The sequence below is a fragment of the Natrix helvetica genome (genome assembly GCF_964273705.1).
Source record: "Natrix helvetica genome assembly, chromosome: 12".
NCBI classification, from domain to species: Eukaryota; Metazoa; Chordata; class Lepidosauria; order Squamata; family Natricidae; genus Natrix; species Natrix helvetica.
Window position 1 is genome coordinate 20,768,223 of NC_138556.1, and position 18,281 is coordinate 20,786,503.

General features: G+C 50.4%; 3 protein-coding genes across 4 annotated transcripts in view; 2 read left to right on the forward strand and 1 right to left on the reverse strand.

Annotated features, from left to right (window-relative positions):
- USP3 (ubiquitin specific peptidase 3) overlaps positions 1 to 11,831 on the forward strand; it is a 34,304-nt gene extending 22,473 nt beyond the window's left edge. For both annotated transcript variants that reach the window (XM_081964801.1, XM_081964800.1), the window contains exons 2-15: positions 4,046 to 4,106; positions 4,829 to 4,960; positions 6,447 to 6,530; positions 7,198 to 7,279; positions 7,936 to 8,018; positions 8,302 to 8,415; positions 8,850 to 8,963; positions 9,469 to 9,615; positions 9,921 to 10,027; positions 10,144 to 10,224; positions 10,333 to 10,451; positions 10,802 to 10,915; positions 11,019 to 11,086; positions 11,489 to 11,831. In XM_081964801.1, the coding sequence (XP_081820927.1) occupies positions 4,046 to 4,106; positions 4,829 to 4,960; positions 6,447 to 6,530; positions 7,198 to 7,279; positions 7,936 to 8,018; positions 8,302 to 8,415; positions 8,850 to 8,963; positions 9,469 to 9,615; positions 9,921 to 10,027; positions 10,144 to 10,224; positions 10,333 to 10,451; positions 10,802 to 10,915; positions 11,019 to 11,086; positions 11,489 to 11,654 (1,472 nt within the window). In that variant the 3' untranslated portion in view covers positions 11,655 to 11,831. The remainder of the gene's footprint in view (positions 1 to 4,045; positions 4,107 to 4,828; positions 4,961 to 6,446; positions 6,531 to 7,197; positions 7,280 to 7,935; positions 8,019 to 8,301; positions 8,416 to 8,849; positions 8,964 to 9,468; positions 9,616 to 9,920; positions 10,028 to 10,143; positions 10,225 to 10,332; positions 10,452 to 10,801; positions 10,916 to 11,018; positions 11,087 to 11,488) is intronic.
- A 2,275-nt stretch (positions 11,832 to 14,106) lies between these two features.
- On the forward strand, positions 14,107 to 17,070 carry FBXL22 (F-box and leucine rich repeat protein 22). Its single transcript, XM_081964534.1, has 2 exons — positions 14,107 to 15,300; positions 16,443 to 17,070. Exons 1-2 carry the CDS (start codon positions 14,966 to 14,968, stop codon positions 16,783 to 16,785), a joined length of 678 nt encoding a protein of 225 aa, XP_081820660.1. The 5' UTR covers positions 14,107 to 14,965; the 3' UTR covers positions 16,786 to 17,070.
- Positions 17,071 to 17,414: 344 nt separating this feature from the next.
- Positions 17,415 to 18,281, reverse strand: part of HERC1 (HECT and RLD domain containing E3 ubiquitin protein ligase family member 1) — a 49,787-nt gene continuing 48,920 nt past the window's right edge. Inside the window, exon 78 of the mRNA XM_081964533.1 lies at positions 17,415 to 18,143. Within this exon, the coding sequence (XP_081820659.1) occupies positions 17,958 to 18,143 (186 nt within the window). The 3' untranslated portion in view covers positions 17,415 to 17,957. The remainder of the gene's footprint in view (positions 18,144 to 18,281) is intronic.

Genomic DNA, 18,281 nt, shown 5'->3' on the forward strand with positions numbered 1-18,281 from the left:
GGGAAGGGCAGCCCCTCCCCCCCAACCACAACCTCCCTGTGAGGTGGGCCGGTCTGAGGGGGGGGAGGGGCCTGGCCCAAGGTGTCCCGGGGTGAGGGCGGGCGGACGGGCGGGGGGACCTGAAGGGGCTCCAGCCCGGCCTTCTGCCTCCCGCCTGAGCCCGGCCGGGGGGGCGATGTGGCTGTGGCCCCTCGGGCGGCGTCGGCTCTTAAAAGGGGCCCCGTAGTTGGGGCTCCCCCTGCTGGACCCCTCCCCCCCCGGCAGCTGCTCCCCCTCCGGCCCCTCCTGGGTAAAGGAAGAGGCTCATGCAATTGGGGGGGGGTTCCTTTGTCTGCCGGTGCTGCCCCTCCTTCCTTTCTCTCTGGGCCCACTTGGATGTTTCCCCTTCCTTGATTTGGTTTCTTCCTCGGCCGCCTTGGAAGGCAAAGGGCACCTGCAGCCTCCTCCCCCTCCTCCCTTTTGGGTGGCTTAGAAGTCCCAGACTTTAAAAGCAGGCAGAGGGTCTCTGAGTCAGGCTCTCCCTTCTCCCTTGCAGATCCCGGAGGGCAGCCTCTCCCCAAGAAAACGAATTAAAGCCAAGGCCTGTCAGCTGGTGGATTTTGTAAGGGAGAGCCGTAAAGCACAGCTTGACCAATTCATAGTTTATGTTTCGCGTTAAGATCATGGTAGCAAATGTGTCGGAGCAAACGTTTGTGCCAATAATAGTTGTCTGTTAGAAATCAGCCTTAGGGCGAAAAGAATCAGCCCATTTCAGTTGTGTGATGTATTTTGTTTCTATTTTTTATATCCCTTATACTGCCTAAAGTTCCTTGCGATTAAGGCAAGTAATGAATAAGTAATACATTCTTAATATCCTGGCCCCATCAACTTTGAGAATGCTTATTAAGATCTACATCATAAAAATTGCATAATCAAGATTTAGATAAAATCCAGGATTTTGGACTGTCTAAACAATTGTTGAATAGTTTGCATCCTTTCAGTGATGCTTTGAGTGGTTTTGTAGTATAAGGCCGTGACATTCTGGGCCAGAACAAATAAACTTCCTATATTCCCTTCTGTTTAGGGAGTTTTCAAGTGAAATTTCACAACTCTTCTCATTTGTTCCGCAAGGAAGGAATTCGGCGAGTGAAATTCCTGGATGTTTTTCTTGCTCTGATGACAAACAATACAAGGATGTTTTTCTAATGTGGAGAAGCTGAATTGCATTATAATTTATGTTTTTTTAAAAAAAAAAACTTGTCGCTGCTGTATAAATGTCAAGGCCTTGGAGTGGTTTTGCTACACTGGAAAAAATGTTAACAGATGGATTTAAATGATCCCATTGCTGGCTAGGATGATGTCCATTGAAGTAACTTAAGACTTGTCTGTCTTGTAACCTAGTTTGCGGTCTTCCAAGTCAATTAACTTTTGCCTGGCCCAGGCGTGATGAGTGGTCCACTGCAGGATATTGTGGAAATGAGCTTTTAATGTAAATATGTTTTTTTTTTTTAAAAGTAAGCCTCTGTGGGTGACTTTATGGACATCCATGGGGTTTTCTTGGCAGCCGTACTGCCGCTGCCCCCTTCTTGGCCTTTCTGTAATCCGCCCCTCCAGTAGGGTACTTCCCTCTGCCTTCCACGCCAGTGCCAACTAGTCGGGCCAGACCTGCAGAGCTTCCCAGCTTGGCAAAGGCCACCCAGGTGCTTCTACCCACAGAGATGAAAGTGTAAATCCCCTTTCCATCCTGCTGGCTGAGAGAGATTCCATATTTAGGTCAGAGTTGCAGCCTTCATTTACAAAACTACAAAAAAGTAGTCATGGAAGCTGCTATGGTGTCCTTGTGTTTGTATCCCTATAGCAAAGAAAGAAAATCTACAGTTACTGTGTAGGCTGATGGTGGCCTCAGTTCTGGAGATTGATGGTCTTTCTTAAGTTCGTCTCCTCAATAGCTGCAGGTATTTTTCACTGATGAAAGTTAGAGGACTTAGGCACCACAGAGAGAGCCCAGTTCCTTCTCCGTCAAAGATTTTGGAAAGGCATTTCTTTCCGCTGTTTCATACGTAAAATCTTTTGGCCACAAAGGTTAAACTGTTTTCAGGATGCCTTCTTAATGCCTTCTATTTGGTATAAGAAAGCACCTGACCTTCACCTTTGTCCTGGCTCCTTTACAAGGTGGATGAATGCAGCCCTCATTTGGTTACACATTGACCTTAATTGCTCTCTTGGCAGCTATTAATGTTGCAGAGAACCTGCCCATAATTTGGCTAACCCTGCAGGGTCTTCCTCCTTTCCAGGGCAAAAGAGGCAGGTGAGGAGCAAGTGAAAGAGAAGCTTGGGAGGAGATGGAGTGTTTTTCCCAGGCCCTGGACCCTGGATTCATTCCTAGCTGGGATTGCATCTCCTGGTGGGTGAATAGGCCACACCATTCACCTAGGGGTGTGCAATTTCACCCTGGCTTGACACTCCATGCCGCCTCTTGAAGCAGAAGTGGCATTGGTGGCGGGGCACAAGGCAGGGCATGTTGTAGTAGGGGCTGTGCTTGTCCGGCTCAGTCTTTTGTTCTTGGGGTAATGCTTGAGAGGCCTGGCACAAGGAAGTGGCACATACTTCCTTTCTTGGTGTGTGCCCGCACAACCCAGAGTGAGGGTTATAGTTGTTGCTGCCACCAGTTTTTGTGCCCTCTTGTTTGCCCAGCAGGAAAAACCAAACAGAGCTTTGGGGATGGCTAAGTGAAGGGCAGGGCTTGAGATATCAGGACGAGTCCAAAGGTTGAGTAGCCAAACTCTGAAGAGAGGGAATGGGTCACCACAGCCGGTGGGAATTCTGCATCGGGTATCGGAGTTTGAAGCCAGCAGTTTTGCTTTGGCTGGTTCAGAATTGCCGCTTCTGCCCTCCGGCTGCAGAGGCCTCCCTGGAGGGAGCAGTTCATGACAACCGCATGTTTTCACTTTTTAAAGGAGAGTTGCACATCATAGGGGCACTTCACGAAGGGCATTTGGGCACTTCAGAGTCTTGTAGAAACTGTGGCATTGTTTCTGTTCTATTACGCAATAGAAAATATACTTTCTGAATTACTCAGTTAACAGGAAGTTGCCGAAAAGGAGGATGTGACTCCAGGCTTCCTTACACCATCACAGATTTTATTTTTCACCACATCCCTCCTAGACAAGTACTTGATGCTGTTCTTAGACTTAGAAAACCTTAACTGCCACAGAGGATCCCTATGGCCTTGGAGAATATTGCGCTAGGTTCTCTAATTAAGACCAATTGGCCATCTGTGAAAAGGGCTGTCCGTCATATCTTTTTCCAGCACACCAAGTTAATGGAGCTTAACTGCAGTTTGGTGATATATAAGAACTGACAAATCGCCATTAACATCAGAGATCTGCACTGCTGGAGAGACAAGGACTTTAAGGAGACAAGGTGGTTCCAGCCGTTCAAAGTGTTTTGTTTTGGGATTTAGTGAAATTTAGCCAATGTTCCATGAACCGTGTCTGCCTTGCCCAGGTGGAGGGTAGCCAAAGGGCTGTGGTGTTGGGCGAAAGGCTGCTTTTTCCCTCTGTCCTTCCGATATATTGGTTGCCCAGTTAGCTGTGCATTAATCTTCCTCATGCTCTGCAGTTGTTGGTATCATAATGAGGCATAAGGTCCTTCCGCTTTGTCTATGCTCTGGTGGGTCAATGGTGACTGGGATTCCACTGGTAAATCTGGTACGGTGATCGCTTTGATTCCTCAGTTTAGCTTCCTAAATAACTCATAATCCACCCACTATAACTGGATTGCACTGCTGATAATGTGGTTGGTTTTATTTATTTTGAACATAGGACCGAGCATTAAATACATCAAATCCAAGTGGCTAAAACATGATGAGAGAGGGGAGTATGCAACTGAAAATATTTCATATGGAAAAACTTTTATATCCCACCTTCCTGCTTATATAATTACTGAATATTAAAGTCCACGCAGCGTGATTCTTACTAAGATCCTTTTTTCTCCCTTAGTTTTCTGAAGCAGAAATGTCACCTTGTGTGACTGACTTTTGTCTGATTTCTTCTTACCCCAACAGTCTGCCGCTCCAACAAAAGTCCCTGGATCTGCCTGACTTGCTCAAGCGTCCACTGTGGAAGGTGAGTGCGGGACCCGGGCTCCTCTCCCGGGGGTGCTGCTTTCACAGTCTCCCCACTTCTTGAGAAGGACTTTGGTGTAGACCAGCTGTCCTTCCACGTCTGTATGGGCTCAACTGCAGGTTGGATCAGGAACACATCTGGGGAAGGCTGGCCAAGATTCCAACTGTAGTTACGGCCCTCGCTTCAGAGTTGTCTGGTATAGAAGGATGAGGTGCAGTCGTATTTAAAGCCCATGGCTGCCCATATTTGGTAGAAGTGTCTAATGGTCAAGGAAGAGCCATCTGTCCCCAGTTCCCATGAGGCAGCCCTGCTTTTGCTGTAGGACAGACACCTGCAGCTGCTGAAAAACACCCATCCATTTTGCATGCTCCTCGGGGCAAAGGTATTTGGCATTGCCATCTAAAACGGCAGGGGAGGTAAAAGCATCTGATTGGCTTTCCTCGAAATATTTGAAATTCCTTTTGTTTGGACCAGCAGCAGGAATATAAACCCAACAAAACTGACAGAGGAACCCTTCCAGTCTCGGCACCATTTACGCACCCTTCAGGCGTTTGGAAACTCTTTTTCAATACCTGCTGAGTCGTACTGAAAGAAATTGGACAATATTAAACAGGAGCCAATGCAAATTTCCTCTCCAGCTAGTTCACAAGTTAGAAAAAGCAGGCCCTTTTGGGGAGAAGGCTTCCAAAATCCCACTTTGGTTTCTTTCTTGATCCTTTAAGGTATGTAAACGGCCACGCCAAGAAGCATTATGAAGATGCTCAAGTTTCTTCAATGAACCACAAGAAAGCAGACAAGCAAGAAAAGGTTCAGCACTTGGTGTGCATGGATTGTAGTAGTTACAGCACCTACTGGTAAGTCAGTAGCCGCCCCACTGATATTGGGGGTGGGGGTGGAGATTGAGAGGGTTGCCCCATTGTGGGAGGAGGCTGAAGAGGCTCCCGGCTCTCTCCTCTCCTCCTCTCCTTGTTCCTCCTCCTTTGTATGCTTATTTGAACCTCTTGGCAAGTCATTTTAAGTGTCACTTGGATTAAGAAACATTTTGGCCCAATTCTGTACTTCTTCATATGGGGATTCTATTTTGTTTAAACCTGGGCCCCAAATGCCCATCCAAGCAAGCTTTCTTTCTTTCTTTTTTGCCAAAAAGGTTTTTGGCAAGCTTTCTTTCTGAAGGTCAGTTTGACAGAGAGAGCCTTTGAGGGGAAGGTAGCAGCTCAGTTCAAATCAGTGTCTGATCCTGCTTTGCAGAAGAAACTTCATTTATAGTTTGGCTAAAACAGAAAATGGTGGTTTACCAAACCTAAAGAGAAGAGGGCAGAAGTTCCACTTTCAGGAAACCTGGCAAAGAGAGGAATTCCCCGTATGTTGAAGAACTGCCCCCCCCCTCCTTCTCTCCCCTTGCTTCTTAAGTGTTCCAGGCTTCTAAAATGAGCAACTGAGCCTTGGTTTTTGCAGCTGAGGGCACCTTGGATGGTTCCTTCGTTGCTGAGGCTGCTTCTTGCTCTTGGCATGGACGATGTCTTCACCGCAGTTGCTGAAGTAGCGCCTTACTTTGCCTCTGTGAACTAAAGCCTGCAAAGTTCAACTGCCTTAACAGGGTTCTTGCATACATTTCATTTTTCTCTACAAAGTATTTGGTCTCCAGAGTATTATGGCAGACTTTAATTTAGGCTGCAATTAGGAATCAAAAGATGCCAGTCTAAAAAGCATTGCTAAAACAAAGTAAGAAGGAAAACACTTGCCAGTAACCAGGAAAAACCAGGAGCGCTTGTTATTATCGGGAGAACATTCTGCCTCTTGTCCACATCCCATAATCTTGGTTGGTTTTCCTCCACTGGCTTTTCCTTGCTCACCACAAGCAGCTTCTGCAGTGCCTCAATTGCTGCATCCAGCCAGCCAGTCAGCTTATGGCTCCAGTTACTACTTTGGCCGTAATGTGGAGGTAGAAGCCGAGTCCAGATGAGCGACCTGCCAGTGAGGGCGGTTTGAGAGGAAGGAGCAATTTGGGTCCTGAAAGGATTAGATTGGCAGAAAGACCACGCAGGATCTTTGCAGACTGAGCTTGGCCAGGAATCACAGAATTGGTTGGAAAAGAATTTGGGATTTGGGGAAGCCCTGCTCGGTGTCTGGAGGAAGAGGGTGGGTAGTGACACCTCCACAGTTGGGGTTTCCTTCCACTCTTTCAGCATTTTGTGCCTCGTCCCCCTTGAAGGAGGCTGTAGGGGACCTTTGCCTTCCGGTCCTCTTCACTGCCGCCTCTTAATTCGCAGTTCAGCAGCCTCAGGTTTGCCAGGGAGCCGGTGGTGGTCGTTCTTTGATTGCTCTACGTTTTCTCCACAGTTATCGCTGTGATGACTTCGTAGTAAACGATACCAAGCTAGGCCTGGTGCAGAAAGTCCGGGAGCATCTACAGAACTTGGAAAAGTAAGCCCCTCTCTTTGTCTGAAGGGGGACGGGGGCTTCCTTTTGAGCAGCCTCTCCTTGGGAAGGGTCTGCATGCTTTGGGATCCAGTTTTCATGGGAGGAGAGTCCTCGGAAGCCTCCCTGAAACGAATGGAGGCAGCGGTTGCTTTCTGGCAGCTGTTCCTGTCTGTGAGTTGGGCCTCTGCCCACAGGGAATGCCGAGCTGAGCTTCTCCTCGGTGGAATAGAGAGGAGCTTCGTGAGGTTCTGGGTGGGGGCTTGGGTGAGATGAGTCCTGGTGCTTGAAATGGCCCTTCTAGGCCCAGAGATGGGGCCTTGTGGGAGAAGGGTAAATCTAATTTTTAAAAAAAGTTATTTTAGATCAAAGGCTTTAGGTTATACTTTACTGTGGCCATCAGATTAATGAAGGTATAATCTGATAACTGAAAATAAAACCGGGCTTGAGGTGGTTCTTTAACATATTCAGAAATTTGTTTTGAAACTACAAGGAGAAATCTCTCTGTGGGTCAAAGGACATTCCAGGAGTAATAGGCCATTGAAAAACATTTCTTTATTATAAAACACATTTAACCCTCCCTGCCTTAAGTGTTATATATTGTAACTAGCTTTGTTTTCTCTCTTTGTATTGTTCAACATGTCTTAAATCGCCTGTTTATTCTCTTCCACAGCTCAGGTTTTACAGTAGACCGACATAGGAAAAGAAAACTTCTTGAAAGTGCCTCGGTAAACAGCAAGTTATTAAAAGTAAATGTAAGTGTGTGTTTTTTGTTTTTTGTTCTGTCTGCCCTGGACTTTGAAGGAGTAGCTTTGGAGCAAATCTCCTGGATCAGTGAAGATCCTTTCCCAAAAAACATCGTTGGATTTAACATTTAATTGGCCACCCGAGTGAAGTTTTCAGCGTTGGCAGCACTCGGTGCCCAATTTTGAATGCCAACGATTCTGAATAATCCACTTTTGGCCAGGTAATGAGTTGCCCTTTAATTCAGCCTAGACGTTATGTGTGGCCTCGTCCTAAGTGAAGGCAGGGAGACCCCGACTGTGCAGGGTCCAGGCCTCCATCAGACACACAGCCATCTGGAGCCCATCGCTGGGGCTCCTTCCTACAGTCCCCAGCAGAAGGGCTGGCAGTGTATCCAGTGGGGGGGGGGGGCATGGGAATGTGCTGATTGATTTTGTGTGGTGTCCGGTATGTAACGAACAATCTAAAGTTTGAATTATCATTTTCTGTGCTCTAAATTCTCTGTAATTGACTAACATTAATGAAAGACTTACCTACATATTTTAGAAGTTGGCTAAGGAGTCTGTTTTGTGTCATGGTGTAACATCTCTTTAGAAGGAGGTTGAAAAAAGTGTGTGTGTGGGGGGGTTATTGTCTGTCCACTCACGGGGATCTTCCTGGTTCGCAGGGGAGCCCCGCAAGCTTGTGCGCAACAGGTCTTCGGAACTTGGGGAACACGTGTTTCATGAATGCCATCCTTCAGTCCCTCAGGTACCCTTCATTTGGGAATGGGGCTCTTCCCCTGAGGAGCACTTGGGGATGTGCACTGAGACCCCCGTGTCCCCCGAGAGAGCTCCTTCCTGCGGACCTGTCCATGCCAGAGCCTTTCTTTGGCCTCCGTCTGGCACGGCGATTCCTGCCATGCAGGCTCCTTTCCAGGGCAGTCGTAAGCGGGACGGCCACCTGCGCATTTAAAGCACGGATGGTGAAGCGACTGCTGGGTGGCCAAGTGGCCCTTCCGGCACCTCTGGCTGATCTCTCCTTCTCCCCACAGTAACATTCCAGAGTTCTGCTGTTACTTCAAAGAGCTGCCAGCGGTGGAACTTCGGAACGGGAAGACTGCAGGCCGGCGGACGTACCACACGCGGAGCCAAGGAGATAACGGCGTGTGAGTGCTTGAGCCCCCTGGGAGCAGAGGGTCCCGGTTGCGTCTGTAGCCGGAAGGAGCAAGCGGGGTTTAAGTGACTAGCGGAGAAAGAGGCCTCTGTTATGGAACAAGCGGCATCCTGGTTGCATGCTGAGAGATAGTTAGATGTAGTGGTTAAAGCATCAGGTTACAAACCAGGAGCCTGAGTTCTAATCCTGCCTTGGGCATGAAGCTATGAGCTTGGGCCGGTCACTATCTCTCAGCCCTAGGAAGGAGGCAATCAGAAAGACCTTGCCAAGAAGGCTGCGGGGTTTGGCCAAAGTGGTCTCTAAAATGACTGAATGAGAGAGGGAAAAAAAACTCCTTGGTGGTCAGTTGTCCAGTAATGGAGGAGGGAGAGGGTTCATCTGGAGCTTGCTTCCTTTCTGAGAATAAAAGTGGCTTTCCTTCGGCAGTTCCCTGGTGGAGGAATTCCGGAAGACCCTCTGTGCTTTGTGGCAAGGAAGTCAAACCGCCTTCAGCCCCGAATCCCTCTTTTACGTTGTGTGGAAAATCATGCCCAACTTCAGGTACGCCTGCCTCTTTGGAGGAGCAGCTTTGCCCCAGCCTCCTTTGGGGGGCGGCTTGGCCTCCAGGCGGGTCCCCTCTGTGTGCCGGGAGCCTTTGCTCTCCCCCAAAGGGAAGGAGCAGCGCTGAGAGCGGCTCAGGAGACTTTTGAGGCTGAGGGTGCTGAGCATCCCAGCCGGTCTGGAGAAGCTTTTGTGCTTCTTGGGTTTCCTGAGAAGCTCTCTTCACACAGCCACACAAACACCGAGGGTGTCCCCACCCTGCACACGTGCATTCAGGCACACGGGTCTCTCCCACAGTGCCCTGGAGTTTGCACCTTGGAAAGAGTCTTCCATTGACTAGCCCAGGACTTCCCCAGAAGGGCTTTAGAAACCTTCCATGTGGTCGGAGGATTGAAGAAACGGCCTCCTGCGTCACTCAGGAGCTGGGCCCTTTCACCTTCCCTGTGCGCAGCGCGCATAAGAATTGGTGGTCAGTCGATCGATTCCTGGATTTGTTTATGTTAAGGGGGTACCAGCAACAAGATGCCCACGAGTTCATGCGTTACCTCTTGGACCACCTGCACCTGGAACTGCAGGGGGGCTTCAACGGTGCTGCTCACCCAGCACTTCTCCCAGAGAACCCCGGTCTCACTGCCGGCAGCAGATGCTGCGTGTAAGTCTGAGTCCTTTGGTGGCTTTGTGGCTGGGGCCACTTTCAGTGGGTGGCTGTGGTTGCCTCCCCGCCAAACAGAGGCACCTCGGTGATGGAGGGCAACATGTGTGGGCGGCCTGACTGAGGAGGAGGAGGAGGAGGAAGGTGTCTTAGCACACGTCTCCAACCTCCTCTCCCTCCCTGAGGGTGCTTTCATGCAAAGGTGAAGTGCCCGAACAGTCATAGAATAATTGGGCATTCGGGGCAGAGGCCACTGTGAGGAGCCCGCTGTCCTGATGCTTCCCCCCCCTCCCCCTTTTCTTCAGGAATGGCACTTCTACCGTTGTCACAACGATCTTCGGAGGCGTCCTTCAGAATGAAGTCAACTGCTTGATATGTGGAACTGAATCCAGAAAGTTTGACCCATTCCTAGGTAAAGGGCTTAAAAATATGCCAGCTCGAAAGTATTCAAGGATCGCTTCCCTTTGTCTCTTTGATCACACCAGAGTCTTTTCTAGACTTTTCACGAGACCTTCTTCGCTTTTCTAGACCTCTCGCTAGATATTCCAAGCCAGTTCCGGAATAAGCGTAACAAGAACCAAGAGAATGGACCAATCTGCACCTTGCGGGGTAGGTTCTCTTTAAGCGGCTCTCCGGTCTCTGGGGCCGTCCCTCCTTCCTTTTCCTGGAAGAGCCACGGGAAGGGCAGGGACTCACTCGCCCTCTTCGCTGCTCCAGATTGTCTCCGTAGCTTCACCGACCTGGAAGAACTTGATGACTCGGAGCTCTACATGTGTCACAAATGTAAGAAGAAACAGAAGTCCACCAAGAAGTTCTGGATGCAGAAGCTGCCCAAAGTGAGCTCCACTTGATAAACATTGTGGGGTGTCTTTTGTAGAGGAAGAAAAGCTGCAGTTTCTCAATAATGTCTCCTAGCGAAGGTTGTGGAGGGACTGCGGCAGGAAAGCCGTTTCTTGAGCGAGCTTTCAGGCGGTGTCCCATAAAACCTGTGAATGAACATCTTGGCATCTAAAGGACATTCACTCCACTGCTTTCGTTGGGGTGTCTGTAAGTTTTTGTGTGCTGCTTTGAGATTTAATAGGAAAGGGTATAGAAGTATATTCAATAACTGCTGCTATTGTGAAATTGTTTTACTTTCTCACAGAAATAATGGGTTTCTGTGCTTTTGTGTCCCTTTAATGTGCAGGTGCTGTGCCTGCACCTGAAACGCTTTCACTGGACGGCCTACCTGAGGAACAAGGTGGACACCTTTGTCGAGTTCCCTCTGCGCGGCCTGGACATGAAGTGCTACTTGCTGGAGGTAAGGCGCCCATGGCCGGGAAGAGGAGGGAGTGGACAGGCCGAAGCTTCAGGACACTCAGTTTCTTTGGCTTCCTCCCCCGCCCTCGCTCCTCCCTGTGCAGCCGGAAAACAGCGGCCCAGACAGTTGCCTCTATGACCTCGCGGCTGTGGTTGTGCACCATGGGTCAGGGTGAGTACTTGGAAGGATCTGGGTTGGGGGCTGGACTTGTGAAATCCCGGCATGCATTGACACCTGACGGGGAGGTGGGCAGACGGAAGCATCAGCCCCACGAGTTGTTCCCAAGGCCTCGCAGGGCAGCCGAGAACTGGTGTGGCTTCCCTTGTGGCCTCCCTTCCCTTCCCAGAGTGGCTGCCTTGGTTGGCTTTCTCTGTGAACCGGTGGCAATAAACTGACCGGGGCTCAACCAACCACCAGTGGGAGCCTTGATTACTTGTGGGGTGGGAGGGAGGGCTTGGCGCAAGCAGCCACCTTGTGCAGAGGCCGAAGTGAGCAGCCTTTGCCTGGCCGCCCGCTTGATCTGGACTCAGCCCCAGGGGCCTCCCTCTCACCTCTTGGGTGCTGGCATTTCAGGGTCGGTTCTGGGCATTACACGGCATATGCGACTCACGAAGGGCGCTGGTTCCACTTCAACGACAGCACGGTGACGCTGACGGAGGAGGAGACGGTCTCGAAAGCCAAGGCCTACATCCTCTTCTACGTTGACCGGCAGGCGAAGTCTGGATCCGAGAAACTTTAAGGCCTCTCTCTGCCCTGTGCATATCAAGTCCAATGGACAAAACATTTCCAGTTCTCCACAGATACTTGATCCGAGACTCTTGATTTCATTGTGCACTTTTCAAAAAAAAATTTTTGTGGGTTCTAGTTTTATTACATTGTCGGTAGTAGCATTTGACTTATTAAAAAATGGACACAAGCTAACTTTGTGGTTAGTTATACCGGGAAAAAAAGGCAAAACCTCAGCAGATCCTGATGTGCTGCTTAAACTCAGATTTTATACATAGTTTCAAGAGCAACGTTTATGTTTGACTTTCCTGTCTCCATGTTCTGGTTTGTTTCTAAAGGCACAATCCCACGAGGGAAACTTGAATCCTTTTGAGGAGCTAGGAAAGGCCGGCTGGGGCTTCAGTGGGTCTCCCAGGATCAAGGACTTGACCCCCCCTCCCCCCCCGGCACAACCGGGATGCAGGCACAGACTTTGGGATGCCCCCGTCTTTCTCTAAGGGGCTGAAGGGGGCTGCATTAAACAGGCCATGTAACTGCTGCTATTTTTGTTTCTCCGAAGGCTGTTTTTTTAGTCTGTAGATTGTACTTCAGTAGATGGCTGCATTGTTTGTAATAGAAACTCTTTTTTAAAAAATCCTTTATACGAATACAGAAAATTACTATTCTGCTGCAATTAAGGTACCAAAAATCAGAATTCTGGGATCGGCTACTCATTTTGTTAGCGCAGTGTCCAGACTCCCTTGGCGACGGTCACTCTCTGACCTCCTGGCTTGAGATTATTTGGAAGAAGAGGAGAAGCAGAGTGTCCCCCGCTTTTCTCGCAGAAACTGCCATTTGGGCCTCTGAAGGGGAGAAACTTCGGAAGAGAAGATGCAGGAGACGACTTTCCAGGCTGCGTTTGTCTTGAGCCTCCTGCATGGAAGTGGCTGGCTTTTTAAGGCTGGTTTCCCCCCAGGGACAGAAGGAAGGTCCCCAGTGGCATTTGTTCCAATCAGCCAAACGTGTAAACTTTTGAGTTCTGCAGAACTCTTCGATTGAAGGAGGGGAGACAGAAAGGGACATGGGGGGGGGGAGGTAGAATATGCCAGTAGCTGAAGAGGAACATGCCCCCCTCCCCACCAAGGAGGAAGACGTGGCTGGCCCTGCCTGGAGGAGCATGCCCTCCCCTCCCCTGGCGTGAAAGCTCAGGGCCTGAGAGGCAGGCGGTGGTTCCAGCAGTGCCCAGGCTGACGGAGCCAGAGCTGCGGAATGACGGAAGAGCTGTAGGGACTCCCTGGAAGTCTTGCTGCCCCCCCCCCCCCCCGCTGTAAACAAAATTAGGTGGTCCAGGAGAAAGGAAGCCCAGATTCACAACATCCAAGCTGGATTCCGTTTTGTGAGTCAGTGGCGACATCCCATTCCCAGGTTTATCATTGCAATCAATCAGACCCTTTTCCTGAGTTCTTTGTTTGGCCGGAGTGCAGTCGTCTTCCCACCAGGGGGCGCTCTCTTACTGCCAGTTGGGGAAGCAGCTCAGCTTCTTCTCTGCTTGCCCCTGGGGCCTCCTCTGCCCCCCTCTGTGTGCCCACAGAGAGAATGGGTAGCCCTGTGCAAGGAGGAGGCTGTAGGGATGCCAGGTTTCCTCCTCCGGGTTAGCCCAGTGCTTCACTCGCACTCAGCTCTCCCGAGCCTCCCTGTTAGGAGCTGCACTGCTCAGAGGCAGAAGGTCTGGCCTGCCTTGGCAGTGTAGGTGGCCCCTGCCCCCTCCCCTTCCCGGGCTGCATTGCCACCCTTCCCCCAGCAGACAAGGGGGGCCCTTCTCCCTTTGCCAACAGGCGGAGGAATCTGCAGGTTGTGGCAACACAATGGATTCCTCTTCCTGGTGGAGATTGGTTGAGCGGCTGGGTTTTGCTCCGCGTTGAAGCAGCCCAGCCAGAAACCGTGTCGGATTTTTGCCCTCGGGTGGGGACTTTTTCACGGCCGCGCCAGCTGTGCTGTCCCCACAGGGGGCCTTGGCAGGAATAGGCATAGGGCCATGGAGATGCTGGCCTCCCCCTCCCTGCCCACCACGGCTCTCGTCACCTGAAGGGCTCCTGCAGCCGGGCCCTCCTGCCGCCTCTTCTGTTGGACGTTGGCATTGCAGAAGTTTGGGGCCCCAGAAGGCCCCATGGAGGAGCAGGAGGAGGCTGGCTTTGTGCTCGCTCTGCACTCTCCGGTTCCAGTGGGTGTTGCGTTTTGGGGCTCCTGTGCAGCCCAGAGGCTTCTTTGTTGGCCATTTAACTTCCATGTATACGTTTGGTGAGTGGTTGTCTTCAGCGCATTTGTTGGTGATCTTGACCAGGATTGAAATGCTCCTAAAATATATTCCTCTCCACGTTACCTCTGAAGGCTTCTCTGGGCTGGGGTGGATGGGTGGGGGAGCCTTGCCTTGGTGGGGGCAGGGAGGCTGGCACTCGCTCTCAAGAGCAGCAGCTGGGGAATGGGGGCATGGCGGCTTTGTTGGAGGTCAGAGCTGAGCCAGCTGTGATTTGAGCTGCCTTTCCACAGCTGAGGGCAGGCTTGACCCATCACTCTTTCAGAGCTTCTTTGCTGGGCATTTGGGCTGCTCTAGGGTTAGGGGATAAGGAGGCCGAAAGCCAGACTGCCCCCTACCGACCCAGGAGAGAAAATGCAGTCCCCACCCCCCAAGAGCGCCAAGAGCCCTCAGCTGTGGGTAGCTCCTCCGGGAATGGGTCAGGGGTGCGCTTTTTCCTGCAGCATCGCTAGCCGAGGGGCAACCGGCTGCTCCCAGTGGGTGCCAAAGAGGACTTGCCGGGAGGCCTTTTATGCCGTCTCAGGGCAAGTCTGGCAACCGAGGGCCCAGGGGGTCTTCCTGCTCTGTCCCACGCCTTGTGCTGCACCTGCTGGTGACAGCTGCCCAGGGTGGGAGCACTGAAGCCCAGCAGCCTCTTGGGTTGCAACCTCCAACTCCTGTTTCTTGTCCCCAGCACGCCAAATGGGGGCCCTTTCCCTGTCCCTGTAGATGGGGCTCTCTGACCTAGAATTGGGTTCTGGGCGGGGCCCGTTGACCTGAGCTGAAGCCGACAGGTTCTCCGTAGAAGTGGCCCTTCTAAGCCCGGAGTGGCTGAAAGGAGGCCGTGTGGCTGCCGCTGGAGTCCCTCCACAGGGAGACGAGAGGGAGGCTGGTGCCTTGTCCTTTTTTGAAACTTCTCCCAGCTGGCAGCCAAAAATAGCTTCCATTCCACACCATATTTGTGCAAGGGATCCGGAGCCTTTGGAAGCTGATTAAGCCCAGCGCCCTGTGTGCCTTGCCTGCAGCCTTTGCGCCACAGGCACCCGAGGGCAATGCGTTTGACGGAGCTGAACTGGGAATGCCTCCTGCACCTCTTCTCCTTCCTGGACAAAAACAGCAGGAAGAGGTTGGCCCAGACGTGTCGCCAGCTGTTGTGGGTCTTCCAGGACCCCTCGCTGTGGCCTCTGCTCCACTTCCACTCGCCGGCCGAACTGACCAAGGAGAATTTTGTCCTGGGACCGGCCTTGCGCCACCTCTCCATCTGTTGGCATTCCAGCCAAGTCCAGGTGTGCAACGTGGAGGAGTGGATGAAGAACGAGCTTCAGAGGAACATCTGCAGCCTACACAAAACTCTCGTGAATGACTTTTTACTCCAGGTTTCTGACAGGTAAGAAAAAATATTGCTTGCTAGGCGGGTGTAGCCTACATTACGCCCTGCTTGTGGGAATGGCTTTGGATGCCCCCCTCCCCCCCAAGAAATGAGGAGAAAGCAGTTTTGTTTACACGCACCCCTTAACTGCTTCTGCGTCCCAGGAAGGTCCCCAATGCTCCCCTCCCCAAGGATTGTTAAAAGCAAAAAACCGAGCACTTCAGTTTTCAAGCAAGCTTGTTCTGTGTGTCCTAATCGCAGTGCATTTTGTGCCACCAACTGCTGCTCCGGGCTCAGGCATTCCAAGCGTATTTTCAGCAGAGGCTCTTAGTCCCCTAGCTGGAGACATGTGATTTTTATCCCCTTCTCCTCCTGCTCCCTCACTTTGGGAACGCAACGTGTAACTCTTTCACTGGTCTGAACAAAAGGACAGCAGCCCACCCACCCACCATGGTTAACCCTGAAGCTCTCAATCTTCTTTGTGACACTTGTGTTCGTTCTGGGTTGGAATGAAAACTATTTTTTGTCAAAAGGAGTTTACAAGCATCAAAGCAGTTGTAATTTTTCAACATTTCATTAATTGTATTTTTAAAAGCTGACCACTGCCATTAAACTAAGCCCAGTACAAGTACTGGGGACAATAGAAAGACACCATGGATCAAAAAATGAAATTGTAAACTCTACTCCTCTTTCTTGAAGACTACCTTAGTGAGTGAGCCTCGACACAACCGCTTAGCTTGGTTTATGGTTTAGAGTCTTTAGACGTAGCTAAAAATCCTGGATAGCCTGAAGGAGGAGAAATGACTCCAGGAGGACAGGAAGCAGATCTGCCAATCTCTCTCTCTCTCTCGGCTTCATTGGAAAATGTGCTCCAAAGACAATGCAGCCATTTGTAGTTCTTGCTAAGCATGAAAAGCTTCCCAGGTGCTGAGCGTAGACTGACTTCTTATCCTCAGTTCAGGCTTTACCTTCCCTCTCCAGCCAGGTATGGCCGCTTTTGGCTTGGCAAGATCCAAACCATCCTTACAAGCCATGGTATCTGCCTGTGCCTGTGAATTGAGCTGAAGTCCGGGTGAAGGAAGAGACTGCAGGGCTGGCTTTCCATTCAAGCGGCCAAATCCCACCCACCCCCTTCTAACCCTCCGTGCTCCCACTTTCAGGTCCCCCAGCTTGCTGTCTCTGAAGCTGTCTGGATGCGGCCACGTCACAGACGATTCCGTGGTGCTGCTTCTCAAAAGCTGCCCTGGCCTCCGGACTCTCCAGTTGGAGAACTGCGTCCTGATTACTGACCGGACCCTGGAAGCGGTTGCTCTCCATGCCGACTCCCTAAAAACTCTGCATGTGGACTTTTGCAGAAACATAACAGCTGCTGGGGTGCAGCGACTCCAGAAGACGCGCCCGTCCCTGACTCTCCGTGCGGAAAGAAGCGCAGACATGATTCCGGACAAGCGGCCAGGCGGCTGGGCCTTGGAAAGAGGCTTAAAGAGAATGCTGTGGCATTAGCCACACAAGGAGCCACGCTTGGGGTGGGGGCCTGCTCTGTTCTTTCTGTTTGTAGATTGAGATTCTGTGCGCATTGCGAGAGAGACGTAAAACAGGGCTACTGGAAGTTAATTCTACTCCAACCTGCCATGGATGTAGCAAAGGGGCTGTTGCTAACAAAAATTGAGGCTGTCCTTTTAGTGGACCACTTGATGCACCCTTCTGCTCTCTTCCATTTCTCAAACTTTCAGTGAATATTTTGTGACATGGAGCTTCTAAATTAAAGGACAATATTTGTACAAACCATCTTTCCTTTTGCTCAGGTACTTCTTTAGTTAAACATGCTAGATTTTTAACACAACTTAAATCCAAGAATTTTATATCTCAACTCACACCGACTTAGTTTTTCCATGTGTGGGTGTAGTTCTCTAAATTATTCATTGTACATAAAACCTTCCTTCCTTCCTTCCCTCCCTCCCTCCCTCCCTTCCTAACTGCTTGGGAACGTCAATTTCATTTTGGAAATTGTGAGCAAAACCAAGAAAGAGCAAACTCAGAAACGAAGAAATTGAAAACAAACAAGAAAAATAAAAGTGTCAGGCAGACAAAAAGGATAAGCATCAGAGGCCCGATGATAGAGAAGAGAACTATTTGTTTCTTGAATCTGCTTTATTTGAATAAGGAACCCTGCACAGGCATTTCAAATTAAAACAAAAATAAATATATGATATTCATGTAAAACTGTCCTTTCTAATGAGCAATTATACACAATGTACAGCTCTTCAGATTCACTGGGAAACAAGGCTCCCAACAAAGTGCACCAGAAAGGCTCCATGCAAACTTATCAAAAGTGAACAAAAAAGGGGGGGAAGGGGAAAACTTTACTGATCTCACTTTTTTTGCATTTTTCTGCTTACAGTCACAAAAAATAAACACATCTAAATTTTGTTACATTTAGAGTAACTAAAAAGGTGGCCACTGTTTATATTCCTAAAACATCTATCTTTACCGTAAAACCATGTCACCACTGAAATCCGGTGTGGGCATTCTTTGAGAGAGAGAGAGATATAGACAGACAGACAGACAGACAGACAGATAGATAGATAGAGATAGAGAGAGAGAGAGAGAGAGAGAGAGAGAGAGAGAGAGGAGAGAGAGATAGACAGATGGGGGGGGGGGGATTTTGTCCACAGTTAATAGTCCGTGTCGGAGCCCTCAGCATTGTCCACGTTTCGGGACAGCATATAATTGTCCATATCGATCGACCTGCAATTGTTGATTGCATAGCGCAGCCGCTCCGCCATGACGAACTGACTGGAGTAGGGTGGGAGACGCAGTTGAAAGAAGCAAGTCTGTGAGGTAGGCAAGCTGTCGTAAGGCTGGTGGGGAGAAGAGCGGGAGGGAGGGGGGCAGGTTAGGCTGGCCAGGCGGGGGGGGGGCGCACTGGTCAATGGAGGGGTCCCCCCAAACCTCCTGGACCTCACGAGGCAGGTAGGGGAATGTTAGTGGGCCTTTGG